At 55.3% G+C, this 26,803-nt stretch overlaps 4 protein-coding genes across 8 annotated transcripts in view; 1 reads left to right on the plus strand and 3 right to left on the minus strand.

Annotated features, from left to right (window-relative positions):
- Window positions 1–173: 173 nt before the first annotated feature.
- On the minus strand, window positions 174–2,794 carry ZFP36 (ZFP36 ring finger protein). The gene is made up of 2 exons (XM_036832169.1): window positions 2,638–2,794; window positions 174–1,813 (listed from the first exon to the last, which is right to left on the minus strand). The coding sequence occupies exons 1-2, from the start codon at window positions 2,659–2,661 to the stop codon at window positions 860–862; spliced, it is 978 nt and encodes a 325-aa protein (XP_036688064.1). The 5' UTR covers window positions 2,662–2,794; the 3' UTR covers window positions 174–859.
- Window positions 2,795–5,140: 2,346 nt separating this feature from the next.
- PAF1 (PAF1 homolog, Paf1/RNA polymerase II complex component) lies at window positions 5,141–17,478 on the plus strand. The gene is made up of 15 exons (XM_036832168.1): window positions 5,141–5,200; window positions 12,470–13,004; window positions 13,554–13,583; window positions 13,682–13,774; window positions 14,094–14,215; window positions 14,309–14,375; window positions 14,463–14,564; window positions 14,647–14,752; window positions 14,846–14,914; window positions 14,999–15,102; window positions 15,193–15,309; window positions 15,407–15,535; window positions 16,547–16,652; window positions 16,765–16,855; window positions 16,934–17,478. The coding sequence occupies exons 2-15, from the start codon at window positions 12,958–12,960 to the stop codon at window positions 17,329–17,331; spliced, it is 1,581 nt and encodes a 526-aa protein (XP_036688063.1). The 5' UTR covers window positions 5,141–5,200; window positions 12,470–12,957; the 3' UTR covers window positions 17,332–17,478.
- Window positions 9,113–12,538, minus strand: MED29 (mediator complex subunit 29). Its single transcript, XM_036832170.1, has 4 exons — window positions 12,180–12,538; window positions 11,574–11,632; window positions 11,223–11,307; window positions 9,113–9,416 (listed from the first exon to the last, which is right to left on the minus strand). Exons 1-4 carry the CDS (start codon window positions 12,393–12,395, stop codon window positions 9,174–9,176), a joined length of 603 nt encoding a protein of 200 aa, XP_036688065.1. The 5' UTR covers window positions 12,396–12,538; the 3' UTR covers window positions 9,113–9,173.
- Window positions 17,479–17,626: 148 nt separating the features above from the next.
- The window catches only part of SAMD4B (sterile alpha motif domain containing 4B), a 37,170-nt gene continuing 27,993 nt past the window's right edge, over window positions 17,627–26,803 (minus strand). For 4 of the 5 annotated variants that reach the window (XM_036832162.1, XM_036832163.1, XM_036832164.1 and 1 more), the window contains 9 exons: window positions 26,173–26,282; window positions 25,927–26,013; window positions 24,842–25,187; window positions 23,687–23,772; window positions 23,066–23,184; window positions 22,289–22,487; window positions 21,976–22,099; window positions 20,091–20,174; window positions 17,627–19,872 (listed from right to left, as the gene is read on the minus strand). In XM_036832162.1, coding sequence (XP_036688057.1) covers window positions 19,844–19,872; window positions 20,091–20,174; window positions 21,976–22,099; window positions 22,289–22,487; window positions 23,066–23,184; window positions 23,687–23,772; window positions 24,842–25,187; window positions 25,927–26,013; window positions 26,173–26,282 — 1,184 coding nt within the window. In that variant the 3' untranslated portion in view covers window positions 17,627–19,843. The remainder of the gene's footprint in view (window positions 19,873–20,090; window positions 20,175–21,975; window positions 22,100–22,288; window positions 22,488–23,065; window positions 23,185–23,686; window positions 23,773–24,841; window positions 25,188–25,926; window positions 26,014–26,172; window positions 26,283–26,803) is intronic. The other variant, XM_036832166.1, reaches the window with a different exon arrangement.

The following is a 26,803-nucleotide window of genomic DNA, read 5'->3' on the forward strand; positions in this document are numbered from 1 at the left end:
AATGGCCGGCCAGGTGACGTCACTTCCTGCCAGGTAAGCGCCGCTGGCGGATCGGCTCCGGGGAGGTTTGGAGGAGCTATCGGCTGATTCCATCCCGCTTCTAAAAAAGGCCACCACCGTCCTCCCCTCCCATCTCCAACTAGCTCTAGACAGCAGAAGAGCCAGGATTCCAGTTTACACACAGATCTTTATTTAAAAATTCCAAAAAATATATAATAAAATTTCAACAATATATATACTTCATATAATTATAGTATACTTATAAACATAATTAGTCCATCGTTCCAATATTACAAAAAGAGGAAGAAAAAGTACAAGGAAGCAGACGAGCCCAATATATATAATACTATAAAATCTATTAGAATAAATAAAGTCGTCATAAATTAAAAGGCCCAAAGGCGAGGGTGGGTGGGAGAGCAGGGGGTTGGCAACGGCTTTGGCTGCTTGTTTTTGGAGGGAAATTTGAGCACCAGATTCCCCTTCAGGGGAGGCTCCAGTTCACCATCAGAACACCGGAACCTCAGGATCTAGAAAAAATTGGAAGGGGCAGCGGTGGCTTATTATTCACAGCATTGGGCAGGGGAGAGGTGAAAGAGGCCTCACTGCCTCCAATTTGCTACATTTTTTTAAGACCCCAGAAAACACTCCTTCCCCCAACAGCATGAACAGCTTGCACACCGGGGACCTGCCCCAGCGTAGGGTCAGGGGAGTGAGTTAATGCACTTTGGAAGGTGGGGCGGAGCTACTTGATTAAGAGTCCCTCAGTTCCCCCGCAACCTCGGGACCCCTTGTGGAACCCACAGCACAAGAGTACTGGCCCCTCTTAAGATCCAGCTGATCTGCACTAGGCAGGCACTTGTCACTCCGAAACGGAGATACGATTGAAGATGGGGAGTCTCCTGGGGGCTGCAGGTGGTTGGGGCGGCCCAAAAACCCCGGCCTCGAAGACAGGCGAGTCAGATCCCCCCAAGCTGCTGCCACTGCTGGCATATTCGTCAGGATCAGATCCCAGGGAGTGCGCAGAGGGGCTCCGAGCCAAGCCACCCAAGGGCCCCCAGACGCTGCTGGGGGTGGCCCTTCGGCAGGAAGGACAACAGGCCGGGGCGGGGTCCCTTCGGGCCACCGGGGTCCCTGGGGCAGCAGAGAAGGCAGAGGGTGAAAGTGGAAGGTCCCCAGGTGGTGGTGGTGGGGAGCTGGAGGGTGAGAAGGAACACGAAGACAGGGAAGGGCCTGCTAGGCCTGCTGGTGGTGGCGAGGTTCGGCGGCCTGAGGGCAGGCCTGAGAAGCTGATGCTCTGGCGCAGCACGTGGGGGTGGCCGGAGGCAGCCAGGTCCTCGCTGGGGTTGTGGATGAAGTGGCAGCGCGAGCCGTAGGGGCAGCGGCCCTGGAGGTAGAACTTGTGGCACAGTTCCGTCTTGTACTTGGGGTGGCGACTGGCCTGGCGCAGCTCACCCAGGCCGTGGGCAAACTGGCACTTGGCCCCATAGCGGCAGCGCCCGCTTTCTGAGAAGGTCCGACATAGCTCGGTCTTGTAGCGGGAGGAGGTGGTGGGGGTCGCAGTAGGCGAGGTGGGTGAGGGCGACAGCTCAGGGCCTGGGCGGGGAGCCAGGGGCGCGAAGCCTGGGGGTGGGGGCACCCAGCCGCAGCTGCGACCCTCCACCAGGCTGGTGGAGCGGCTAGGCAGGTGGGCAGCCACCCCAGACGGGCTGGAGTCGGGTGAGCTGAGGCTCCAGAGTCCCGAGGAGGCCCAGGCCGAGCTGGACTCAGTCTCTCCGTGGTCGGAAGGCAGGTCAGGGCTCAGCAACTGGAGGCTCTGTGGGAACAGGGATCGGTCAAGACACCGAAAATGCAGGGTGACGCCCCGCCCCAGCTGCAGGGCACCTAAGAGCTTGCCAGTCCGGTTTGTGGGCTCCCAGCCTGAGCCCCACCCGTCCGCAGAAAACAAACATGGGTTCCGGATCGCAAGGATCCCGATTTGGAGGTTCTGAGTTTATTCGCGACTGAAACTTATCCCGAGGGACCCAGGAATCCCGGCTCCCCCGGCTGGATCAGAGGGGCTCTAAAGTCAGGACACACCGCTGTCCTCCAATTTTCAGCCTCTGGGCCTCTAGGGATCTGACCACGCTCACTGGCTTCTCCAGTTTCACAAGTGGAGGAGCGGGCAAAGTTAACCCAGGAGTCCGGATCTCTTCGGTTTTAGAGTTGCCAGAGTCTTCTGGGTCAGGGAGTGAAGAGACAGAAGTCGGCTCCCCCTCACCCTGAGACTCCAGCCCAAGAAACGCCTCCGCGCAAAACCGCACCCTCAGCAACTACCAGGGGTAAGCCAGGTGTGGGGTCATTTCCGCCTGCAGACAGCCCCAGTCTGAGAAAAGTTCTCCAGCTCTCCATCTCCGAGGGCCACCCCACCCGTGTTTGGACCGAGACCAGAAAGTCACGGGCTCCATTTTCACCTCCAGAGCATCACACTGGTCTGAGACGGGAGGCAGGGACCCCGGGCCGAAGTGTGAAGCACTAAGGAGTTCCAGTTTGAGAAAGGAGCCAGGAGTCCCGGGAGGGAGTTTGTGGCGCTAGAGAGCCCTGGTTTGAGAAGGGAGTCAAGCATTGAGGACCTCGGGGTGCCGATCAGCGGGGACTCACCTCGTAGATGGCGGTGAGATCCATGGCGGCGCAGATGGCCGAAGGCTGAGGTACAGGCCGAAAGTGGGAGCGCTGAAGTCAGGCTGCGGTGGGGTGGAAGAGCCGCCGCTTTTATCCAGCCAGAGGGGGGCGGGGCCTTGAGGAGTTGGCCCGGGCGGGCGGGGCCAGGAGGGGCGCTTCCCGGACGCGCGCCCCCGGCGCAGCCCGCCCAGCCCTGGACCGGACCCCATCCGCCCGGCTCCCGGCCGGGATTTGTCTGAGGGGGCCCTGCGGGCGGTCGCAACACCGCGGGGAGTGCGTGGGGTGGGGTGTGTCGGCCCAGTTTTCAAAGGCTGGAGACTGAGGCGCGGAGAAGGGAACTGGCACGGAGGTGGGGGCAGGGCTCCTGGGGGAATTGACAAGGGCAGAGGCTGAGAGGGCGTGCGATAGAGAGACTGACCGACAGGGGCGGGGAGAGACGCACGGAGAGCAAGAGACAGAAATGGAGAGACCAAAGAGAAAAACACAGGGACGCACACACAGAGGGAGGGAGTTGCGCACACAGGGAGACGTGCACAGAGAGAGACAGGGTAAGGAGAGGAGGCGAGGTGGGGAGTCAGAGTTTGAAATGACAAGATATAGACAGTCCCAGAGAGACAAACTCAGAGCGGGAAGCGGGAGGGAGGGAGAGTCACATAAAGAAACAGAGAAAAAGGGAGAAAACAGGGAGAAACAAGCATCCACAGACAGAAATTCGCAGGAGCAAAACGGAGAGAGGAGACCCACGGGCCTGGTGGAGAATTCTCTTCTGAGACCTGCTGGCCTGGCACGGTCTCGCTCTCAAACAGCCCAGATCCGGAGACCTGGACTGCCCTCCCCGCCCCCACTCACGGGGGTTGGGGGTGGGTGGGGTTCTGGACACCTGGCGAGGCTGGAAAGGGGCCTCCTTTCCCAATTTCCCAATTCCTCTGTGTCTTCTCACCCTCACGCAGATAATGGCACTTCTGATCGCTTCCTCTGGGCTAGGCACTGTTGCATGAAAGTCCTTTATTTACATACATGAACTCAAAGAGGTATTGTTATGCCTATTTTACACATGAGGAAACCCTGGCAGAGAGAGGCCAAGTTATCCTCCTTTAGTAAATGGCAGCAGCCTAATACCAGGGCCTTAAATTATGTTAAGAGTCTGTGCTCAGAGAGAACTCAAGATTGGAAAGGGGGAGATCTTTTATTATGGTGGCGGGTTTCCTTGATGGAAAGCTGTCTCGAATGGCAGAAATGGGTCATCCGCAACTGGTGGTCGGATGGGTCTCTAATAAAGGGATGTACCTTGAGAAAACTCTAAATGTGCAGAACTCACTCCCCTTATTGGCAAGTCTTTTATTGTCAAGGGGTTGCACTGAGTGATGCTCTCTTAAGATATGGAGAAGAAACTAATTTTTAAACTGGGTCTCGATGAGTTAGCTGGCTGCCCTGAGTGAAAACACGGGGGTAAAAATAAACCATTGCCACGGAGTGCAGTTATAATGGTGGAAAGTTCATTCTTGCAGGTTGCGACTGCAGACTGCGGGCTTGTATTGAGGTGGGGAGATTCTGCTAGACACGCCGACTTGCTCGTCCGACAGAGCACGGGGGAATCCCTGGTGCGGCGCTTTCTGGGGCCGAGGGGCCTTCCCGGCCGGTCTCGTGAGCTGGGCGGCTGCGGGCGGCTCTGGCACGGTTGCAGCCTCCCTCTAGCCTGTGACTCACTCGCACGGGGCGAGGGAGGGGGGCTTCCTGGAAGCCGTGACGAGGAGGCTAGGCCTGGACGCCAGGGTTCCTCTCTGTAACCAGGGCTTCTGTCGCCTGTAAACAGACACTCGAGGGCTACGGGAAAAGGGGGAAAGGGGAGGTGCCTGGCACCCGCCGCCCGGTTGGGCTCCAAATCCCTGTGCGGCTAGTGGGACTAAGGCGGCGGTAAAACGAGAGGTGGGAGGCACCCTGGGGTCCCCGGTGTCCGGCTCGGCTCTGGCCCCGATCCTGGAGGAGGGATACCAGTTTCGATTCCCTGGAGACGGAGCATTTCCCATCCCTGAGTCAAGCTGACCCCCTCCCCTCTCCCAACTGCTGAGTCATCGGCCCGAGAGCCAGGACGCTTCGGACTGGGCGACTCTCGAAGAGGCTAGAGGGGGCTTTGCGCGATGAAGAACCGACCACCCCTGGAAACACTGACGGGGGCGGGAGTCCTAAGAGCCCGGGCCTCCGCCCCTCCTTGCTCAGATCTAGGAGTCCGGGTTTCCAAGCCGCCTCCTCGCTCAGACCCAGGAGACCCGGCCCCCAGCCCCTTCCTTCACCAGACCCAGGAGTCCAGGCCCCCAGCTACCCTCGATCTCAAACGCAGGAGTCCGAGCCCCGAGGCCCCTCTCCCAACGGTTTAGGAGTCTGGCTCCCATCCCCCACTTCCCCCCCCCCCCCCCGCCCCGTCCAGGCCTCAGGCGTCCCAGCCCAGGAGGAAGTTCAGGGCAGGGCTCCGCCCCGCTCCCCACGTAGCCAGCGGGAAAATCCGTGGCACCAGCGAAGGCCGGGAATCCCCTCTGGAATGACGGTGGGGAAGGGGACGGCCGGGGTCCCCCCGCGGGGCGCAAGGGGGCAGGTCCTGGGCGGGCAGATCGAGGGGGAAAGGGGCGGAAACCAGAGAGGCTAAAAATACGGCGAGCGCTTCCGGCCTAGGGGGAGGGGAACGTTGAGCAGTTTCCAGAAAAACAAACGGGGACGGGAAACGCGGGGGTGTGAGAGCCGGCCAGAGTGCGCGGGCGAGCTGGGGACCGTGTACGCGCGGCACGTGTGCCTGGGCCTTGTGCGCCCCAGGCGTGATTGACTGGGCGGGAGCGGGTGCGGCTGCGCGGGCCCTGCGGCGTGTGGACCGCGTGTGCGCTGTAGGTGCGAGGTGGGGCTGCCCTGGCGCGCCTGGGTGTGCAATTGGGCAATTAGGTGTGGGACACAAGTGCGCCCACTTTCCTGTGTCAACGCTGTGTCCTTACAACCCACCTGACACGGCTGGCTGTGAGAATAAATGCGGGAAACCGCTTATGCCTGCGTGTTTCTGACCAGACTGTATTTACTCTCACCATCTATGGGGGAGGGAGTGTGTACTCAGCTGTAACTGTCTTTGAGGTGGCATCCGTGAGAACGTGTGACTTACATACCTCCCTGCACATCTGTGTGTAGCTCTGAAACACCTTGGGATCTGTAGTGACTGAGTGATTGTAACTCTTTGAGGGAGCTGTGTGAGCACACAGCTTGGGAGCTGAGGGTGTGTGGGAGCATGTGCGTGGCTGTACGGCTGTAGCTGTGTGCAGGGCCCCTGCAGCTGACTGCGTGTGTGGTCATCAGGTGTGTGAATAGTGTTCCTGTGTCTGTGTCCTTGGGGTGTAGCTGAGAACACCAGGAGGCCAGTGTCTGGAAGCAGTTCCTCTGTGGCTCAGTCACAGGGCAGTGAAACTGAACTTTGGTTCCTGACGTCTACAGGCGCACATGATGGGGAGGGCAGCTGGCCCACTCCTGCGGTTCGCACAGGCCTCCGTGGGCAGAGCAGAGGAAAACATGCACGCACATTCGAACCTGAGAAGCATTATCTAAATCCAGCCTCCGCTGCTTTTGATAATGTTGAGCTGAGGGCAGGGCTGAGTCAGCCTGTGATGGGCAAAGTCTGAGATGGGGTAGGAGATAGCGGGTTAAGGGGTGGTTAGAGGGTTGTTTGTATATTCACATAGTTGGATTGTTCCTTGAGTCTGTTTGTGGGACTGCCCCCAGGACGGAGACGCCAGGGACACCATGATTGTAGGATGGTGGGTTATGCCATTCTCTGCTAGGGAAGAGGGGTGTCGTGTGCACCTGTTGTTTTGCCATGGTCTGTTTTGCCCTGTGTGGCTGTGCATCTCATGTGGGGGCTTCTCTGGAGTGGGCGGTTGTGCACAAGGCTGTACAGTCTCCCTCTGGGTTTAATAATCCAGTAAGAACCTTCACTAAGGTCCTCTCCTATCCCTTCCTCTTCACTGTGGCCCAGGCTTCCACATTATTCCACCAACATACCATCACATTTCTGCCTCAGGCAGGGCCTCTGCACTTACTGGTCCCTCTCCCTGGAATGTCCACAACTTATTCCCTCTCCTTCAAGTTCACTCCAATACTACCTTCTCAGTGAGGCCTTCATGACCTCGGTCAAGGATTTTAACAGGTTTAAAAATAACCTGTTATCTATTTAACAAATAAATATATGTAACATCTATTTACAGATCATATTAATACACGTGAACCACTACCCAACCTAAACTCTCAAACTTTCATGTTTTCCAACAAAGTAACATAATTCTCCGTATGCAAATCTTAATTGTGTTTATTCCCCAATACTTTTCTTTTCCTCCTATTATCTCTCTCCACTTCTGATCTCACTTCTCTGCTTTATTTTCCTTCTTGGAATTTCTCATTACCTGACATACTGTGTTTTACTTTATCACACTTAACTGTCACTAGAATATCAGCTCCAGCAAGGCAGGGATCTTTGGTTCACACTGTACAGGGCTTGGCCCGAAATAGATGCTCGGCAAATGTGTGTTGAATGAACTCCACTTCCTGGTGCACAATTTCCACCCGGTGTGGCTGTGTGAACTGTGCATCCATCATCCCATTGCCCACCAGGTGTCTCCGCAGTCTCCCTGGGTATGGTTTTAAGCACTGCTGGGCCCCACGTCAGGGCTGCTGGGGTGTCATGCCTCCATCTGTGTGTGATGTTGTGTTGATGCTGCCTCACAGGGCCAGCTGTACTTCATTCTGAGTGTGTGGGCCTGTGCACTGACACGTCTCTACCAGTACGTAGTGTGTGCCCCCAGGCTGGAAGCCACTGGGCTCTTCTGGGGAAAGCGTGCTGTACTCAGATAATTGCATCATGTTGGGTGGAAATATGACTTTGTTTTTGTATTTATTTGGAGCTTAAGTATGGTTAAGGAGATGTGTATGGGTGCCAAATTGACAAGGACAAGGTTATGATGGTCAGTTTTATGTGTCAACTTGGCTAGGCTACAGTCCCCAGTTATTTAATCAAACTAGTCTAGATGATGCTGTGAACGTATTTTGTAGATGTGATTAAAGTCTATAATCAGTTGACTTTAAGTAGATTATCCTAGAAGATCTGGGGAGTCACATGGTGGGGTGGGGGCTGATTCAGTCAGATAAATGGGCAGAGCTGTGGTTTCCTTTCAGAAGAAATTCTACCTATGGGCTGCAGCTTCAGCTAGTGTCCAAGAGTTCTGCTGCCCTGCCTGGAGCTTGCCCCTATGTGCCTGGCACTTCAAGGAAGGTCAGGGAGAAAGGGAAGGAACTTCTGGGATGTGTGTACACACACACACACCTGGCCATTTCCCAGGATTCCAGTATGGGGACTTGGGCTCTGGGTGAATCACAGGTCTCCATGGTCCCGGGTTTTCCTCACAGATGTGGAGTCCAGGACAGGAGGCCTCTGGGCGGTGCCATGGGAACCAGGGTACAGAAGGTTTTGGGTGGGTCAGTCCCCCAACCAGGCTGAGTCACTTGAGCCTTTCACACCCACCAGCTGGGCCTGGGCTGGTAGCTCCGCCCTGTACTTGCCCAGGCCTGAAGGCCATGGGGAAGCCTGGTGGGGCACTCCCTCCCTGAAGCCCCCTCCCCAAGGTCTGCTTCCCGGAGCTGGGGCCCAGGCGCCTGTCTTCTTCCCCAGGACTGATGATTCACCCCTGCTGGGGCCTTTTCACTTCTTCTTTGGGGCTAAAAATACAGGGACCCAGGCATCCAGCTGGGCCAGGCTTCACCGCAGATTGCACAATGCCCCTCGTTTGAGTGCTGCTGACGCAGACCCTGGGTATGGGGGGTGGCGGGCGGGGTTGCTCCCTGATCGGGCGTGCTGAGGTCAGGGCCTAAACCCCTCCACTTCCTCTTTCCTGGGTCAAGCAGACTGGGGGTTGAGCTGACATGGGAGGTGCTGGGGATCCCTGGATGTGACTGTGGTCCCTGGAAATGAAGCTCCTTCTAGCCCCAGGCAAGCCAGGGGTTCTGGCTTCCATTCTGGCCCCCTGCACAGACACAGAGTCCCAGTTAGGACCTGGGGGCAGAAGACAGCAAAGGGGCACTGGGACAGAGACGGTTAGAGACAGGGAGATGGGGACAGAGAGATCGAATGACACAAGACGCTCAGAGGAACAGCTAGAAAAAGGAGCAGGCACAGAGACCACCCCCACACTGGGACAGAATCAAGGAAGGACTGAGGGAGAGGGACCCAGTCAGGGCTCCAGAGCCAGGCCAGGTTGGGGGAGACCCCTGGAAGAGGTCACCAACAGGCACAATCCAAAGTCCACCCTCAGCCAGGGAAGAGAGAAGGCAGCCCGCAGAGGCCAGGCCCCGCCCTGGGTGCTCCCTGCTGGCCTCTGCTGCCCCCTGCTGGCGCCAGCCGCAGTGCGCAGGCAGGAAGAAAAGTCAGAGACACAGCTGCTTTGAGGCCACTCTTCATTCCCTCCCCCACTGCCAGTCCCACTCCCAGCCCTGCCAGCTCACAGGGCGCCCCCAGGGCCCGTAGGCGGTGCAGGCGTCTTGCCTGTGACCTTGTTGGCGCAGTCCAGCAGGGCAGTGTGAATGTCCTTGGCACAGGCAATCTGGGCTTTGATGACCGCCAGGTATTGCGGGTAGGGCAGGCTGTCAGGCTGGACGGCATCAGGCTTGGTGGCTGTGGGCACCAGTGTCGGAGAGTGCTTGGCACTGTCGCAACTCTGTGACAGGCACTCATGGGCCAGGCGCTGTGGGCAGGCAGGCAAGGCGTGGCATCAGCCTTCACTCCGGGTACTGCCAACCCCACCCCAAGGGCCAGCCTAGGGTAGCCTTTTCAGCCTCTGGAATCCTGGAGTCTTGGGGTCAGAGCCTGGCCCTGCCACTCGCTGGGTGACCTCAGGCATGCGGCTGCTCCTCTCTGCGTCTGTTTCCTCCTTTGGAAAATGGGTTTAATAACTACTTCTACTATCTAATAAGGTGAGAATGGTGAGAGCAGCGTGCGAAAGACACAGGCACAGGTCCTGGCAAGTTAACTTAAGTGCTAGTTGATGAATGTCAACTACTATTGTTGTGACTGTCCTAACCCTAGGCTTGGCATCGGCACTAGCTTCTCCGGTGGCACCTGCTCCTCCTGGTTTTCCTACTTCTCTGGGTGGTCCTTCTAGATGCTTTTTAATCTACCTAAGCCTTAAATGTGGTAATTCCCATATCCCTTCTCCTCCTCTCATTCTCATGCCCTCTAGGGGTTGTCTCACCCACACACACTACCGTTCCGATCTCTGTACTGATGACACCACTTCTGTGTGCCCAGCCTCCCCTAAAATTCCCGAGTTCCCATACTCTGCCCCCAAAACCACTCTCCTTCCTGGGTCCCTGTCTCAGGGACGGCCCTACCATTCCAACTAGAGCCCCGGGCCTCATCTTGGAGGCTCCTCCCCCAGCCCGTCAGTCCCATGGCCCTGTGCACAAAGCCTTCTGAGTATCTCTCCCACCTGCCCTTTCCCACTTCCTCAGGACCCTGCCCTGGTGGAACCTAGCCCTCCTGAATCCTGCCATGGGCTCCCAGCCTCCACTCTCAGCCCCTTGCACCCATCCCTCATGTGGCAGCCAGAGGCATATTCCTAAAAAAGCAAATGGGTCCATGTCCTTCCCTGCTTGAAACCCTCCATGGCTCCCCAGCACCCTCCAGGCTATATTCAAAATCCAACAAGCGCCAACGCCTACCACACCTCAGCCAGACTGAATTTCATGATGTTCCGAAAGGGAACTTAAAGCAGAAGTTGTTCCGTCTGGATGGAACACCTTTCTACCACTACGAGGCTCCTCAGACTGACTTTTCCTTCAAAGTCCAGTTCAAAATAATGATGACAATGATGATACTACAGGAAACATTTGCCATGTGTCCAGTACCAGGTTAAGTGCTTTATATGCAAGATCTTGCTGAGTCCTTCCCAAAAATCCATTTTCCGAAGGAGGAACCCAAGACTCAGAGGTAGAGATTGGGCTCAGGTGGTCCGTCTGACTCCAAAGGCTGTGCTCCGAGCCATTTACCCTCCTCTCAACTCCTGCCCTTCTTCCATTTTTGTTCCAGCCACCGCTCAGATGTGCTCTCCACTAGTAGTCTACCCTGAGCCACTTCCTCCCTAACCCTGCCCTAGGCAGGGTCAGGTGCCTTCTCTGGACTTCCACAGCCCCCTGAGCTTCCCTCATTTTAATCCTGCCCCCTCTGCCTGTGCCTCCACAACTCCAGCCCTGAGCCTTCTGTCTGTGCTTCCCCCTTCAGAGCCCTCCATGGCCTGAGCTTCTCCCATCAGAGCCCTGACCACTCTGTACTGTCACTGTTTGAGGATATATTTGTCACCCCACTGAACTGGAAGCTCTGTGAGGGCAAGGATTGGGCAATATTGTGCCCCCAGCATCAGTTGCAGCATCAGCACAGGTCTGGGCCGCCGGAGATGCTCAGTGAGCGTGTGTTGATTGACTGAATGAAGGTTCCTGAAGCACCAGGAACTGAGGCAGGGTTGTGGTCACCCGGTGGCTAGGAGGCCCCTTACCAGGCAGAGCTCTAGCTGGTCACAGAGTGCGTAGAACTCCTCCAGACACTTGTCAAAGCGCTGAATGGGTCCATCGCTGCTCTTCCTACAGTCCAGGAGAAGAAGGTGTGGAATGTATTTCCAATCTCTGGGACTAAGTGACCAAGTATCCATCAGAAAACCAGGTATAGGCCCAGGAGACCCGAGGCAGGGCCTAGGGGACAGATAATAGAAGGGGCAAAAAGGGCAAGGTCAGGCGCTAGGGAGCCAGGCTTGAAAATAAGAGAAAAGTGGGGTGGGTGTGGTGCAAGGGGGATGAGTTTCTAAGACCAGGATGGAGTTAGGACAGCCTGGAGAAAGAGGAGTACTCACTGTCCATTGTCAATGTTAGTGTTCTGAATCAAGTTCTGGGCTGCAACCTTCATCAAGGTCTAGTTTAAAGAAAAAAAAAAAAAAGAGGTTCAGGAGATGGAGAAAGAGGACACTTTTGGTAGATCTACACTCTTCCTTAAGATACACCCAATCTCAGGCGTCCTCTTCACTTGGCACTTCCCCTCCTGTCACTCCAGAGTAACTCCAGCTTCCATTCCTCTATAGCAATAACCACCTGTATTTTCCCAGAGGCCCGCTCTCACCTGGGGTTCTCGCCAATACCCTCCCGGACATACCTTAGAGTCCTCCCTCACCCACCAGTCACGGTCAGTCTCTGTACAGGCCAGTCCTTTCCTCAGGCTTTAACGACCAGAGCTAAGTTTCTCCTTTAAATTCCCTCCCTGACTCGAATTCCAGTCAGTCTCAAGCTCAAGATTCGCTCTGATCCCACCTCACACTGTCAATCCACAGAGCTTCGCTTTGGCCTCACGAAGATCAAATCTCATTCCTCTTCCCTGCCTAACGCTCCTTTCGCTCTCTCCCTGACTAAATAGTCCCTCCGCCCACCCCCGTGATGTCAGAGAGCCAAATCTCCCGACCAATCACCTGCAGACTTTCCTTCAGCTGCGGGATGAGCATCTTATAGCGCTGCACAGGATCGAAGTCCTGTTGCTGTTGCTGCAAAAGCCCGCTCTGGGCAGGTCCCACAAGCTGTGTTGGTGGTTGTGGCTGCTGCTGGGGACCAGAGCCACCGGCCGAACCCGGACCTGACACACTAGTGGCAGAGGAAGCCGCGGAAGCCTGCTGCTGGGATGCAGCCATCTTCCTCGCTTCGCGCGCGGGAAGTGCGTCAGAAGCGCGTCTTCCCGGTTTCTTTTTAGCTTCTTCGTCTCTAGGCCCCGTTTGCTGGTTAGCTCCGCCTCCCAGAAAATTTAACCAATGGGAGGAAAGAACCCACCCTCCAACTCGACTCTCAAATCCGACGTCTAGACTGAGATACCGATTCACCAATCACAAGAGGTTTCCCTGCCTTGCTCCGCCCTTTGCCCAGACGCTCGCCAATCCGGGTGTGGTTCCAATCAGACTCTATTTCCCAGAAGGCCTCGCCGCCTGAGGCGACCTGCGGTCCTTAGAGCATTGGCGGCAGTTGGTGGTTCTGGAGCTGTGAGTCAGTCCCTGGCGTTGTTTGCGCGTTTACCTGAGTACTACGTAGTACTCCAGTGTTGCGGGAACTCTTCTCACCAGCCCACCTCACTCCGACCCTATCCCCGAGGAGAACGGTGTCAACCCGAGCCCTGCCTCGGATTGGGCGTGCGCCGAAGTCGGCACGCCTTTTACCGTGGCTCTCTGAGGCTCTTGTCAGGACTTCTCTCGCGTCGTCGCCATGGCGCCCACTATCCAGACCCAGGCCCAGCGCGAGGATGGCCACAGGTAGGCACTACGGCGCTTGGCTGTACTGTTTTACGTACGGGTAGGCATCGGCGAGGTGGGAGGGTCGAGCCCAGTTGTCAGTCTACAACCTCACCAGCCCCCCAGGTCAGCCCGTGACGTCACGGAGCGCTCACCCGCTCACGGGGGCGGGTCTCAGAAGGCGTATTGCCTCTCTCTTACCTTGCCCTGGTGTTCTGGAATTAAGCTCTTGGGGACTTTACCCAAAAGGGATTGAGTTTTTATTCTTCCAGTCAAACGTTTGGAGACCCCTTTTCCCAAAAACAGTTGAGCATGAGGCTCTTTTTACTAAAGCATTTGAACACATCTCCTTCAAAAAGATTGAGCACTTGGCTTCATTCATTAAAGCCTTTAGGGACACCGAAAGGAATACGTGACACTCTCCATTAGAGCACTTGGGACACCCCTACCAAGAGGAATTAGCGTTTGTCGCTCTCTCCTTCCCTTTTAAAAGCTTGGAAAAACCCCCTTTGCTCTCCTGTCAATCCCGTTCTTTCCATCTTTTGTCAGTGTCTTTCTTTTACCCACCAGGCCCAATTCTCATCGGACTCTGCCTGAGAGGTGAGCTCCATTGTGTTTTCTTAGGACGAGTGGGCCAGTGGGGGCTGCGAACAGAGGTGGGGCATCAGGGGCCGGGTTTTGAGCCACTGTGTTCCCAGGTCTGGAGTGGTCTGCCGAGTCAAGTACTGCAATAGCCTCCCTGACATCCCCTTCGACCCCAAGTTCATCACCTATCCCTTCGACCAGAACAGGTGAGACCGCGCACGGGGGTTAGGGAAACGCCTCACTTAGAATATGAGTTCCTTGAGGGCAAGGACTGCTTCTCTTGTTGACTGTTCAGGCATAGAACAGTAGCTAGCACATAATAGTAGGTGCCCCGTAAATGTTTAAGTAAAGAAGCAAGCAGTATCCAAGTCTCTTCCCACTGGAGAGCTGCTGGCCTGCTGACTCCAACATGGGGGATATTTCATTCCGAGTTCCTCCCTGGAGGAGCTTAGCCTTCTGGGAAGCAGGGGTGTAAGGGATAAGGCTGGAATCAGGCAACCGTAATGGGCATGTTTCCCCACCCAGGTTCGTCCAGTACAAAGCGACTTCCTTGGAGAAACAGCACAAACATGATCTCCTGACTGAGCCAGACCTGGGAGTTACCATTGACCTCATCAACCCTGATACCTACCGCATCGACCCCAGTGGTCCGTTGGGAGACAGGGAGGGCCTTCTCTAAGCTAGTGAGGGCTGGCTGTGGGCCTCCGTCATAGTCCTCCTCTCACCTTGCTCTCTTCTAGTACTCCTAGATCCAGCTGATGAGAAGCTTTTGGAAGAGGAGATTCAGGCCCCCACCAGCTCCAAGAGGTGAGGGGGTGCTGAGTGGGGACTCAGGACTGGCTCTGATGGGAGGAAGGCAGTGGGGTCCTGAGGTGCCCGATTCTCCCGCCCCAGATCCCAGCAGCATGCAAAGGTGGTGCCATGGATGCGGAAGACAGAGTACATCTCCACGGAGTTCAATCGTTATGGCATTTCCAATGAGAAGCCTGAGGTTAAGTAAGTTGTGGTGGGTAGGGAGGCAAGGTGGAGCATTCATGTATATCCAGTGGCCTCTAAAGGCCTTTTTCTTCCTCCCTAGGATTGGGGTTTCTGTGAAGCAGCAGTTCACTGAGGAAGAAATATACAAAGACAGGGATAGCCAGATCACAGCTATTGAGAAGACTTTTGAGGATGCCCAGAAATCTGTAATTGAGGGACTGGGATCGGGGGGAGGCAGACAGAGGTGTGGTTCCAGAGCACTTTGTACTCCTTCTCACCCTGTTTTTTGCCTCTGCCAGATCTCCCAGCATTACAGCAAGCCCCGAGTGACACCAGTGGAGGTCATGCCTGTCTTTCCAGATTTTAAGGTCAGATCCAGGGCAGGGGGCAGAGAGGGATAGCCTGCCATCTCTGCCTGTCCCAGTCTAACCCCAGTGCCCTCCGTCTCCCAGATGTGGATCAACCCTTGCGCTCAGGTAATCTTTGATTCAGACCCCGCCCCCAAGGACACAAGTGGTGCAGCTGCATTGGAGATGATGTCTCAGGCCATGATCAGGTAAGTGGCCCTGCTGTCCACCTTGGCCTGCTTCTTATTGTCTCTTTCTCCTCACTCACTCTTAACTGCTCCTCTTTTTCCCCCAACCAGGGGCATGATGGATGAGGAAGGGAACCAATTTGTGGCTTACTTCCTGCCTGTGGAAGAAACACTGAAGAAACGAAAACGGGACCAGGAAGAGGAGATGGATTATGCACCAGATGACGTGTGCGTGGGTTGGGGTTAGGTTTTGGGTATTGAGAAGTATCTCCTTTTCTCCCTCACAGGGAAGAAATGGGGCTGACCCTATCCCCTTCATCCTCAGGTACGACTACAAGATTGCTCGGGAGTACAACTGGAATGTGAAGAACAAGGCTAGCAAGGGCTACGAGGAAAACTACTTCTTCATCTTCCGAGAGGGTGATGGGGTTTACTACAATGAGTTGGAGACCAGGTACTCAGCACAGTCCTACCTCACTCAGACTAGCCTGGGCTTGTACTTCAGTACCCTGGGGTATGCAGGAGCCACCTTGGAGGTCATTTATACCTAAAGATTTGCCATGTGCATTGGTAAGAGCAGAAGCCTGTTCATGCATGTGGGCTGGACCTGGTTCTAACACAAGAACCCAGAAAGAAAATCTTTACCGAACACCGGAGATATTTAGAGCTTTCACATAGGGTAGGACTACCAAGTTTACCGATACTAATGAGAGACTTCATGTAAGAGTAAACATAGCTAAAGTATGGAGTAATACGTAAAATTAGTGTGAATATTTTAAATGAAGCGCTAGATATCCAAGTTCAAAAAACATGACCCCCCCCCCCCCCTCCGCCAAGACTTCCCTGATGGTTAAAAGTTTACTGCTGTGTTGGGACCCTTGGTGTAAAGGTTGGGAAAGTGTGACCTGGAGTTTCTATTTAAAGGAGAGATCCCAATTCTGATCCCTTAATTAAGCCAGGCAAAAAATGTAAACGGCACAGTGGGCTGCTGGGGGCTGGGTGACCTGGAGCTCTTGGCAACCTCCAAGGGGCACTGTGACCCAGCACAGCAACCCATTTGCCGCTATGCTCGGGGTGGGGGTGGGGGGTGGCGGCGAGGCAACAAAGGCCCGGGGGGGGGGTCACAGAATCTTATTTTCCAAAAGCCAGAAATCCAGATTCTGTTCTTTTAAAGTGTTGGTATCTAATTCACATTGAAGTCTCTTTATACGTTTATGTGTATGTGTACAGGGCATACATATACACATATAAAGTGCAGGGCAACCAAACTGCTATCCTGACGGCTATCATCCCGCCCGTCCCTTACCCCCAAGTTTAGTCTCCTTTATTCAGTCTGTATTTATTCTGGTCTGCTCTGGGCTAAGCATAGATGAGTAAGGATGGGTAAGAACCATATTAGACCAGATTCCCCACGGGGGTCCTTAACTGAATCTCACGTACCCCTCCCCCAACTCCACCACCGCAGGGTCCGCCTGAGTAAGCGCCGAGCCAAGGCAGGGGTTCAGTCGGGTACCAATGCCCTGCTTGTGGTCAAACACCGGGACATGAATGAGAAGGAACTAGAAGCCCAGGTAACAAGCACCACTGACCCAGGGTACCCATGGGGAGGGTGGTAGTTCGTGAGGACTGGGACAGGAACCAGATAGAACACCCTCCCCTTCCCCTCAACCCTGCTGCTTCCAGGAGGCACGGAAGGCCCAGCTGGAGAACCACGAACCCGAGGAGGAAGAAGAGGAGGAAATGGAGACGGAAGAGAAAGAAGCTGGGGGCTCAGGTAAAGCTGGACGGGCCAAACTCTGGGAGCCCTGGGAGGGTGGGGAACTGGGTCTTACTTCTTCTTGCTCCTTCACAGATGAGGAACGAGAGAAGGGCAGCAGCAGTGAGAAGGAAGGCAGCGAGGATGAGCGCTCAGGCAGTGAGAGTGAACGGGAGGAGGGTGACAGGGACGAGGCGAGTGACAAGAGTGGCAGCGGTGAGGAGGAAAGCAGTGAGGATGAGGCCCGGGCTGCCAGGGACAAAGAGGAGATCTTCGGCAGTGATGCTGATTCGGAGGACGACGCTGACTCTGATGATGAGGACAGAGGACGGGCCCACGGCAGTGACAATGATTCAGACAGTGGCAGCGATGGGGCTGGCCAGCGGAGCCGGAGTGCCAGTCCCTTCCCCAGTGGCAGCGAGCATTCTGCTCAGGAGGATGGCAGTGAAGCCGCAGCTTCTGATTCCAGTGAAGCTGAAAGTGACAGTGACTGAGTCCCAGGGCCTTCAGGGCTGGTGCAGATACAGTTATTTCGTGCAGGAAGGCACTTTTCGAGTGGTCTCTTTGTGAGCCTTTTGCTTTGTTCCCCTCTCCTCCAAACCTCTGCTGTTAATAAAGCCAACTTCTCTTTACTTACCCTCCCAGGCACCATGGTCTCATTCTCCTGCCCCCCGCCCCCGCACCCCTGGTGCTTAAGGCACAGAAGCAAAGGCCACAAAGGCAGGGCCACTATGTTTTTCATGAAATGTAGCATAACAAAGGTCAGAATCCTTTTTGTTTGTTTGTTTGTTTTTTTTTCCAAAATAAGCCCAGACCATTAAACAAGTGAAACTCCAACAAATAAGTCTTCTCCAACAGCGAGAAAAACTGTACAGTTACTCAAAGCTGATTCTGCCGGTGGGGCTGGGAATAGAAGGGAGAGTGAAATCATGGTGGAGGGGCAGGGGCTGGGGAGGGTCGGGAGTGGATCAGGGTCCTGCCCATCAGAGTGGGGCCGCCTGCGTCCTGCACACTCTGCTGACAGGTGGGGGGAGGGGGGCAGCTCTTGCCTCCCACTGTGTGTGGGGGTGTCCCTCACCACCTCCCGGGGCCAGGCAGACCCAGCTCACCCTGATGGGTAGTGAACAAGACAGGACTGGCTGGGAGGAGGTGAGGGTCTCTAAGAGGGACACCCTGCTGATTCCAAAACGAGGTGGCCCCTGTCCATCCCACTTCCCCGGGCTAGGAGAGGATTGGAGAAGCCCTGGGAGTTGGAGGGGAATGAGCAAAGGCACAGAAACATGGAGGGGCCGGGGTGGGGGACTTGCATAGGTTGATGAGTGTGCAAGAGGTACATAAATAAACCTGACACCCTACCCAGCCCGGCACTGGGAGAGGAGGTGGGGACCTAGAGCAGGTCCCCAGGGCCACCCCACCCCATGGCTTCCTCCCCCTCCCTGGGCTCAGAGTTGAGGGAGGTCCAGACCAGGAGAGCAGAGGCAAGAAGGTCTGGGGAATGGGTGAGTGCAGGGAGGGTGGTGGTTTTAAAATTTTTTTTTTTTTTGGTTTTTTTTTTTCCCAACATTTTGTATCTTTAATAACATACACAATGGTTACCAGCCATATTCATAACAAAAGTTATTCATAAAATGTATCTAAAAATAACATTTTTTCCTTTTCGGTGTGAAAAGCTTGAGAATGTCCCAGTGGGGGCAAGGGTGGGTTGAGGGGGACAGGGGGTTGGAATAGAGGACCCTGGCTTCCCTACAGCCTGAACCCCCAAATCCCCCCCCCTCCACCTGGGCCCCAGCACAACCCCTCAGGAGGAACAGGGATTGGAGGGTCTGTATGACTCTGGGGCTGGGACGAATCTCTGGCTTATGATATAGTGTTCCACTTAAGTGAGGTCATGACAGAATGGGGGGGGTGGGGTGAGGGTGAAAGAAAAGGGGATGGGGGTGGGGAAAGAAACCAAAAACCATCCCCTTTCCCTTATTCCTTACCCCCAAGTCTTTCAGCAACCAGACCTGGGAGTGGAGAAGGGTTTGTGTCGGTGGGGGAAGGAGACGTTAAGGCAACAGACTTCCTGACCTCACTGGCTGCCCTGGCTCCCAGCCTTCAACCTCCGCATCTGGGGAGCCAGGGCTGGGGGCAAGTGGGGAAGGGCTAGAGGGGTCTGGAGGAGAGGGCTCTGCCCTCTCCTCTCGTAAAATTCAGGCTCCCCCTGCCACTTTCTTGGCTCAGAGAGAGGCCTGGGGATTCTAAAAATGAGAGGGAATGATCAGAGAGAAAAACCGTTAAGAACTATATAAATATGTATCTTAAATAGGCCTAAGAAATTAATTGCAGAGAACCTCTGATAAACAGGGCAAAAGGAGGTGAGTGAGAGGAGAGTGGCTCCTGTCCTCGGGGAATGATGGGAATGGGGAAGGAGAAGAAGGCGGCAAGGAGGTGAGGGGGGCGGGGGGCGGGGGGTGGGGGAGGGAGAGAGAGAGAGAGAGAGCGCGCGCGCGCGAAGACAGACACGCTCCTCTCCTCACCCGCCTTTATCTCTGCAGCTCCTCTCAAATCACGTTCAGGAGAGCAGATTATCTACCTCACTCATCTCTCCCCAAATGTCAGATGGTTCTGAGCAGGCCCCACAAGACAGTGGGTCAGTGAGTCTCTGAGGGAGACTGTTTCTTGGGAGGGGCAGGTGGCCGGCAGTCTGGAGGAGGCAGGGGTGGGACGGGGCCAGGTGGGGGATGAAGGAGGGAAGGAGGGGGCAGGCAGGCTGGCCAGTCCCTGCCCCCTTTACCCTGGCTGCCCCCTACCTCCCTGGGCCTCAGCAGAGATCCCTCGACGGGCCTGGGAGTGAGCAAGGCGTGTGCCAATGTTAAACAAAAGTTAAAAGGGTGAGAGAGTAGAAAAATATTAGAATGTATAGCTGAGCCAGCCCACCCTCTCGCTGTCGCGGAGAAGCCCGTTGGGGGTTGGCCCCCGCCCGCCGCCCGGGGAGCCTATGGGTGCGCTGGGCTGTGGGTCCCGTCAGATGGTGGAGGTTTTGTCTGTCCCATCTGTGGTAAGAAAGGGAGAAAGGGAGGAAGGGAGGAAGGTCAGGAGCTGGCGGGAGGCCCAAGAAAAGGTGCTCAGGTAGCCTGTCATCCCAGTCAGGCCCTCCCTGGAGTCCGGCCTCCCCTGGGGACCCCTCAGGATGACTCTGAGTTGCTCAGTTCAGAGGTGGAGACGCTGGTGGGTAGGTGGGAGCTGGGTCAGGGAAAGAGGAAATGCTCACCACCCAAGGCGTGTTCTGTCATGCTCAGACACAGAGACTCCAGAGTGGGATTGATCTCCAGGTCAGGCCCAGGGACCGGGCAGTCTGGGTGGGAGAGAGGAGAATGGAAGCAGTAAGGATTGGACTGGGGTGAAAGGTAGTCACGAAGACAAAGGCTGGCATGAGGGAGAGGCTGAGGGGAACGAGAGGGAAAGGGAGGGAGGGAGGGAAAGTAAAGGCAAGAGACAGAGACACAGAGAATGTAAGACATGCACACACTTGGATGGAAGGTATGACTGGGCAGAGTTGAAGGACAGACAGGCCTGGGAGTGCCACTAAGCAGGCAGAGGTGATGATGGCAAGGGCAGAGGCTTGGCAACACAGAGAAAGGCTGACAGGAAGTAATGTAAAGCTGGGGGAGCTGCTTGGAGGCCACGACTATTCTGGACACACTACACGTTCCCTTGGGCACAGTGAGGGCACCTGCCCTGAGCACTGGGCAGCCCCGTGCTCCCTGACTGATGACTTGCTCTGTACTTGGTGCAGAAGCTTAATTAGAACCCTTCCCTCCCACCTGGACTCGCTCCTCTGGCAGGATGCTGTTGGGGAAGGCCTAGCAGGCAGGGCAAATCTGGACAGCAGCCATGGGGGCTGGTCTTCATACAGTCTCTCAAAGGGCCTCCTGTTCTGGCACCTGGGCAAGAGCCCACTAGATCCCTGGGCAGACCTGACACCACCCACTGCTTAAAACCCTTCCTGGGCTCCTCACTGCTTCAGGAGGAACTCTGAGCTTTTTACCTAGGTTTAGAAGACCCTGCTCTTTCGCGCTCCAGCCTCACCTCTCACGACCTCCCCTCTGAACCCATGAGCCATGTCAGACCATCTAACTGTCTCTCCTTAATAAAAAAAAGTTTTGACCTTGGGCAAATCACCTCTCTGAGGCTCAGATTCATTACTAATAAGATGGGAATAATATCAGTGCCTTCACATGTGCAGTTGGGAGGATTTCATTCAACAGTGCAGGAAAGCTGTCTGACAACACAGTCTAGCACACGGCACACTGGTGAAAAGAACTGTTCTCATTTTTTACTCCTGTAATTCATCCATCTAGTCATTTAATATCATTTACAGATGCCTACCACGTGCCAAGCCCTGTGCTAGGATGAACAGGACAAATGGGGTCTCCTGCCTCCCACAGATGGCAGTTTGCATCTCATAAAGAATCCCTATTGATTTGGCTATTTGTGACATTAAGAGTTTAGGGTCACAGGCAAATCTAAGCTCTCTCTAGAGGCAGCCCTTTCCAAACAAGCCTTATCTGCTTCTGCAGCCTCATTGCCCAGCAGCAGGCCTGGCACAGGGAATCACCCCTGACTTACTGAGCAAGGCAGGGCTAGCGCTTCTCTAACCTCCCTTTTGCCCACTTTGCCCTCATTCTAATCTCCCATCTCTAGGCTGATCTGTGAGCAGAGGGGAAGACAGCCCTTCCACCCTTTAGTGTAGAACCCGTTCCAAGAGCTGAAGTCTACTGGTTCCTGCTTGGTCACCTGGCTCCTGAAAGAATGCCAGTGGACTGATAGGCAGGACTCCCTTCTATAGACACCTGGCTGCTGTGACTGTCTCATCCCCTCCACCCTTCCACACTGAGTACTTAATGATTCTCGAAGAAGACGGGGACGGAGACCAGTATGAACACTAAGATTATGACACAGGGAGGGAGAGAGATAGAGATGGGGGTGGGGTGGGAATAAGGAGTGAGAGAAGATGACAGGGAGGGGGAGAAAGACAGACAGAAAGACAGAGAGACAGAACACATGCAAGGGATAGTGTGTACAAGACCCAGAAGAGAAAAGAAAGGCCAGCTAAGGGTGCTGTTGAGGTCGAGTCCTAAGGGTGGGCACTGTACCTGGAGGGAACATGAGAATGGCCTGGGGGGACGAGTGGACCGGGAGCGAGTGGGTCCGCTGCACAGAGCTGCGGCTCTGGCTGGGCATGCTGTTGCTGCCTCCAGGGTTGGCGAACCACAGGTTCTGCATGTGGCATGGGAGAGAGAAAGCAGTGGGTGAGCGGGGAAGAGGCCCAGACCCAGGAGTGGTGGAGCTGGCAGAGTCGTCCCCTCCCCTCTATGCTGGGCCCAGACACAAAGATATGGACACATATCTCAGGCACCACCACCCCAACCCCAGAAGTGCCAGGTCCTTTGCTTCCAGCTGGCTCACCTGTCGGCCCTGGCCCCCAAGGCTGGGGCTGGTGAGGGCATGTCGAGGGGAGATGCCCCCAATGCCCGAGGGGCTCAGAAGGCCCATTCTGCCAGGCGGAAGGGCCCGGGGAGGCATTGGGAACTGCCGCTGGGTCCGCCGGGCCACCCCCATCCCCACAGAGCCAGCTATGGGGAGTGAGTTGGAGCCGAATGCCCAGCTGTGAGAGAGCAGAAGGCAGGGTGTCAGTTTAGGTGGATGGGGCCCATCTGTTCACCTCTTCCTCACACCCCCCCGCAGCCCCCATGGGTGGACAGAACACAGATCTGCTCTGAGCAGGGATTCCCTGTCCAAGTCCCTGCCCTGTACATTGTCTCCTCCTGCCCCAAGGGTACTCCCAGGATGGAGATGGGGAGTGTACGAAGGTTTCCTCAAGTCCACTCGAAGTAGTTCTCCGAACTTCAGTTCTCAAGCGCAATATTTCTGTTGTTTGTCTGGCGTGAGAAGGGACTTCAGAGCCCTCTGCACACAGGTGAGGAGAACAAGGGACAGGCAAGGGGCCAGCTATGGGGACATGTGCTGGTTTTGCCAGCTCAGCACTCTATTCTAATGCAAAATCAGGGACCACCTGATTTTCTTACGGCAAAGTCCTCACTGGGTGACTTATATAAAGACACCCAGTTACTGAATGAGTATAACAGGATTCCCAGCCCAGAACGCAATCACCCCTCTAAGCACTATCTTTCAACCAGCGAGGGCCTAGGGAGGGAAGTCCCTGTGCCCTGGCCGCCCGCCTACCCTTTCTGCTGCCGGTAGTTCTGCATCTCTAGTGCGGCTTTGCGCGGGAAGGTCCGGAGGAGCTTCAGCACTTGCTGTTTCCAGGACAGCAGCCGTTTCTTCTGCGTTTCCGTGAAAGCCTAGAATTAGGGGGGTGAAAGGGGTGTGTGTGCTTCTTTCACATTTGCCTTCCATCCATTTACTCAAATATTTATCAACTGCCTGTGCTGGTCAATGCTGGGACACAGAGGTGACCTGTGCTCACGGAGCTTACAGTTTAGTTGGGGAGAAGATACACACGCATTCACAACAGTGATAAATGCTGTGAGGGAGAAGCACAGGAGGCACAAGAAACCTGATGTTATGAGGGGCTGGTCAAGGCATCCCTGAGATACAGACGTATCAACTGAGATCTGAGGGGCCAGCAGATGGGAGGGGGACTTACTCCCCAGAGGATTATGTACTAAGGCTCTAAGAATGAGTGCTCAGGGGCATCCACTGAACCCAACACTGGGAAGGATGAGGGCTGGAGAGGTGGGCAGGTGCCAGTCAGGCAGGGCCCTACTGGCTATACAAGGAATGTCGGTCCTGAGAGTGATGGGGCAGTCCTTCCCTTCTTGGGACCCCTAAACAAGGCCTCACCTCATGAGTCAGGCACTTTTCGATGAGCTGGAGGTAACTGGTGATGTTCTCCTCGTCTGGTCGGGACACCAGCAGCTGGGTGCACACTTGGGGACATGGGAAAGGGCAGGAGGTTAGCTACCAGCACGCCCTCTGCCATGTTCCAGCTTCCCTGGCCCAGCTGGGTGGCACAGAAGGTGGGTCAGGAAATTCATGCTGGGTGAGCACTAGCTATGTGCCAAGCACTGTACCTGGCTTATCACGAGGATATATAAAGTGCCCACCATAGTGCCTGGCATAAAGCAGATGTGAAGTCAATGACACCTTTTCTCCTTTTTAAGTCTTGCAACAGTCTCATCAATGTAGGCATTTTTAGCCTGAGGCTCAGAGAGGTTGAGTCACTTGTCCCAGGCCACACAGCTAAAAGAACTTAGACCTGGGACCTCCCTGGTGGTGCAGTAGTTAAGAACCCGCCTGCCAATGCAGGGGACACGGGTTCGAGCCCTGGTCCGGGAAGATCCCACAGGCCGCGGAGCAACTAAGCCCGTGCGCCACAACTACTGGAGCCCGCGACCTAGAGCCCGTGCTCTGCAACAAGAGAAGCCACCGTAACGAGCAGCCTGTGCACCGAAATGGAATAGCCGCCGCTCGCCAGAACTAGAGAAAGCCCGTGCGCAGCAATGAAGACCCAATGCAGCCAAAAATAAATAAATAAATAAATTTATAAAAAAAAAGGAAAACAAACTTATTAAAAAAACAACTTAAACCCAAGTGTAAAGTTGCCTACACTGTGCTGCCTTAGGAAAAGGCGAGCCCATTAAGAGCTTCACCATACCCATCCCGTGGACTTCAGTCCCCTCTGAAAGAACCAACGGATTCGCCTTATCTGTTCACTCTTTACTGTATGCAGTTTCCACTGACACAATACACAATGTCCCATCTTCTGCTCAGGCTGGAGACACTTTGAGGGTAAGGGCTGTCTCCCACCATCAGCCTGGACGCACCCGAGGGCAGGGGCCCTGTCATCTCAGTCTTAGCCACTCTCTGTAGTGCTCTAATCCCCAGAGTGCTTTGAAAAGTTTTGCTTCCATCATTTAAATTGAATTTGACCTTTGATGCCTGGGTTCACTTGGCACCCTGCCCCAGAATTTCCTGCTGGGCCCTGGGTGGTCTCACCTTTGCCCATCACCCGTGTAAACTGACTGGGGATGTCTCCATCAGCGACGGGAGCCGGGGCTGGCTCACTGCCATCAGTGGGAGCTGGAGCTGGTGGAGGGGGGTAGCCCTCTGCAGCTGGAGGGTCCTTGGCCTCACTGCCCTTGTCTGTGCCAGGGTGAGCCAGGGGAGGCTCTGCACCTGGCAGCGGCGGCTCCCCCCGGCCCCCGTCCTTGGCAGTAGAGGTGGTAGCGGTGGCGGCGGCAGCCACAGTGGCCTGGAGGACACTGTAGGCCTTGATGGGGGTGATGATGATCTGCTGCAGCTCCTGCAGAGCGTTTCGCAGATTCCCGCCTTCCAGAACATCCTGAGTGGGGAAGACACAGCCTAGGTCACATGCCAACCCCCAGAACTACGTAGAATGACTGACTATACATGTGGGGTCAAACAGTCCTTGCAGAGAGCTGGTGGTACCCTGGGTTCCAGCACACAGAGAAGGCAGGTAAGGGCACTGCCAGAGCATACACACACACACATGCACAAACACACACATTTGTACATACACATTCCCTCTTCCCCCACTCAAGGTAGAGTCCCACAGAGCTTAGAAGGTGGGGCCTCAGGGTCCCACCGAGGATGGAACCAGATTCAGACCCAGAGATCTGGACTCAGACACTGAAGGGGGGCAAAAACCAGAAGGTAAGTGGCAGGGAAAGGGAAAAAGGGATGCAAATCAAGGCAGATGTGTAAGGAGAGTGAGCGGATAAGAAACAACTGGAAAGAGAGATCATGCACACAGGGGAGACACTCTGCTCTATCAGAAAGAGCTGTTAGAAATGGAAGAGTAAAATGGAAGAGAGGGGCTGAGTCAACAAACAAGATTCTGGAGACACAGGCCAGGACAGACAGGGAGGAGAGCCTCTTAGCTTAGCCATAGCAAGTGAGCCCTGTGATCCGACCTGCACTTGGTCCCTGGACCCTGGTTCCCTAGGGCTGGGGAGGTCCCGAGGTGGGGGCCACACGGGCAGCAAGGCTGACCCAGAGACTTCAGCCACTAGCACCACTGGGTAGCCAGTTGGCCTTGGATGGGGATACCAGGTCCTCACCTTCTCCAGGGATTTGAGGACACTCTGCCTCTCGCGCAGCTTCTGGATGCTCAGGGCTATCTTGTGGCGGGCACCTTTGGTGACATTCTGCGGTAGGGCAGAAGGGGATAGGAAGCTGGAAATGGGAGGCTGAGGTACTCAAGGTGCCCCAACAAGGCCCAAAGAGACAGAGGAGGCTCGGGCCGCAAGGGTAATGTCAAAATGGTACTGCCCCCAACCCCGCCCTGATGGTCCCCTCGGCTTCACCTGAGACTCCAAGTGCTGCTCAGTCAGTGTCATCATCTCCTCATAGCTCATCTGTGAGAAGAGGGCCGCGTACTTGTGCAAGCGGAGGCTCTTAAGCCACGAGGGCACATCTGTGGAAAAGAAGGGAGGGCCTAAGATCAGGAATCTGGCCCTGGTGACAGCTGTGGGGAAGGACCAGGCATAAATCATAGGCAGCCTTAAAAGCTGTAGAAAATTGGAAGGAGGTAGGGAGAAGCCAAGGGTCCATAAGCTACCTTCTTCTGTCCAGCCAGACCCTTCCAGGTGGCCTTCCCTGGTCAGAACACCCGATCTTCCTGAGTTGCTGGGTTGGATGTGTACTAGGACGACCTCTGATGTCTTTAAAAGTATTCCTGGAACCTCTATTCCATCAGTTACCTCTGTGTCCTGGCTTTCTTGTCAGACTGGTGTGCCTGAGGGCAGGGGCTTTTCCCCCATCAGACTGGGACCTGTGGGGGTCCCTCTGCTCAGTCTTAAGCCCTAAGGGCAGGGCCTGTACACTCTCCTCAGACCTGTCCCCTTCTCGGGGGTGGAGGTGGGGAGAAGAAGAATTGGGTGGGGAGGGACAGGACAGGTGGGGAGGCAGCTACAAGCTCTCTTCTGTCCTTGTAAG

This window comes from Balaenoptera musculus, chromosome 19 (assembly GCF_009873245.2).
Source record: "Balaenoptera musculus isolate JJ_BM4_2016_0621 chromosome 19, mBalMus1.pri.v3, whole genome shotgun sequence".
NCBI classification, from domain to species: Eukaryota; Metazoa; Chordata; class Mammalia; order Artiodactyla; family Balaenopteridae; genus Balaenoptera; species Balaenoptera musculus.

What these genes read in the sequence shown, in the direction of transcription:
- ZFP36 (XM_036832169.1), bottom strand. Translation starts at nt 2,661, where the DNA reads ATGGATCTCACCGCCATCTACGAG. An exon ending in ATCTCACCGCCATCTACGAG is followed by an intron (nt 1,814 to 2,637) that starts GTGAGTCCCCGC and finishes CTGTTCCCACAG; the next exon opens with AGCCTCCAGTTGCTGAGCCC.
- MED29 (XM_036832170.1), bottom strand. Translation starts at nt 12,395, where the DNA reads ATGGCTGCATCCCAGCAGCAGGCTTCCGCGGCTTCCTCTGCCACTAGT. An exon ending in ACTAACATTGACAATGGACA is followed by an intron (nt 11,308 to 11,573) that starts GTGAGTACTCCT and finishes CCTGGACTGTAG; the next exon opens with GAAGAGCAGCGATGGACCCA. An exon ending in ACCAGCTAGAGCTCTGCCTG is followed by an intron (nt 9,417 to 11,222) that starts GTAAGGGGCCTC and finishes GCCTGCCCACAG; the next exon opens with CGCCTGGCCCATGAGTGCCT.
- PAF1 (XM_036832168.1), top strand. Translation starts at nt 12,958, where the DNA reads ATGGCGCCCACTATCCAGACCCAGGCCCAGCGCGAGGATGGCCACAG. An exon ending in CTACCGCATCGACCCCAGTG is followed by an intron (nt 14,216 to 14,308) that starts GTCCGTTGGGAG and finishes GCTCTCTTCTAG; the next exon opens with TACTCCTAGATCCAGCTGAT. An exon ending in AATGAGAAGCCTGAGGTTAA is followed by an intron (nt 14,565 to 14,646) that starts GTAAGTTGTGGT and finishes CTTCCTCCCTAG; the next exon opens with GATTGGGGTTTCTGTGAAGC.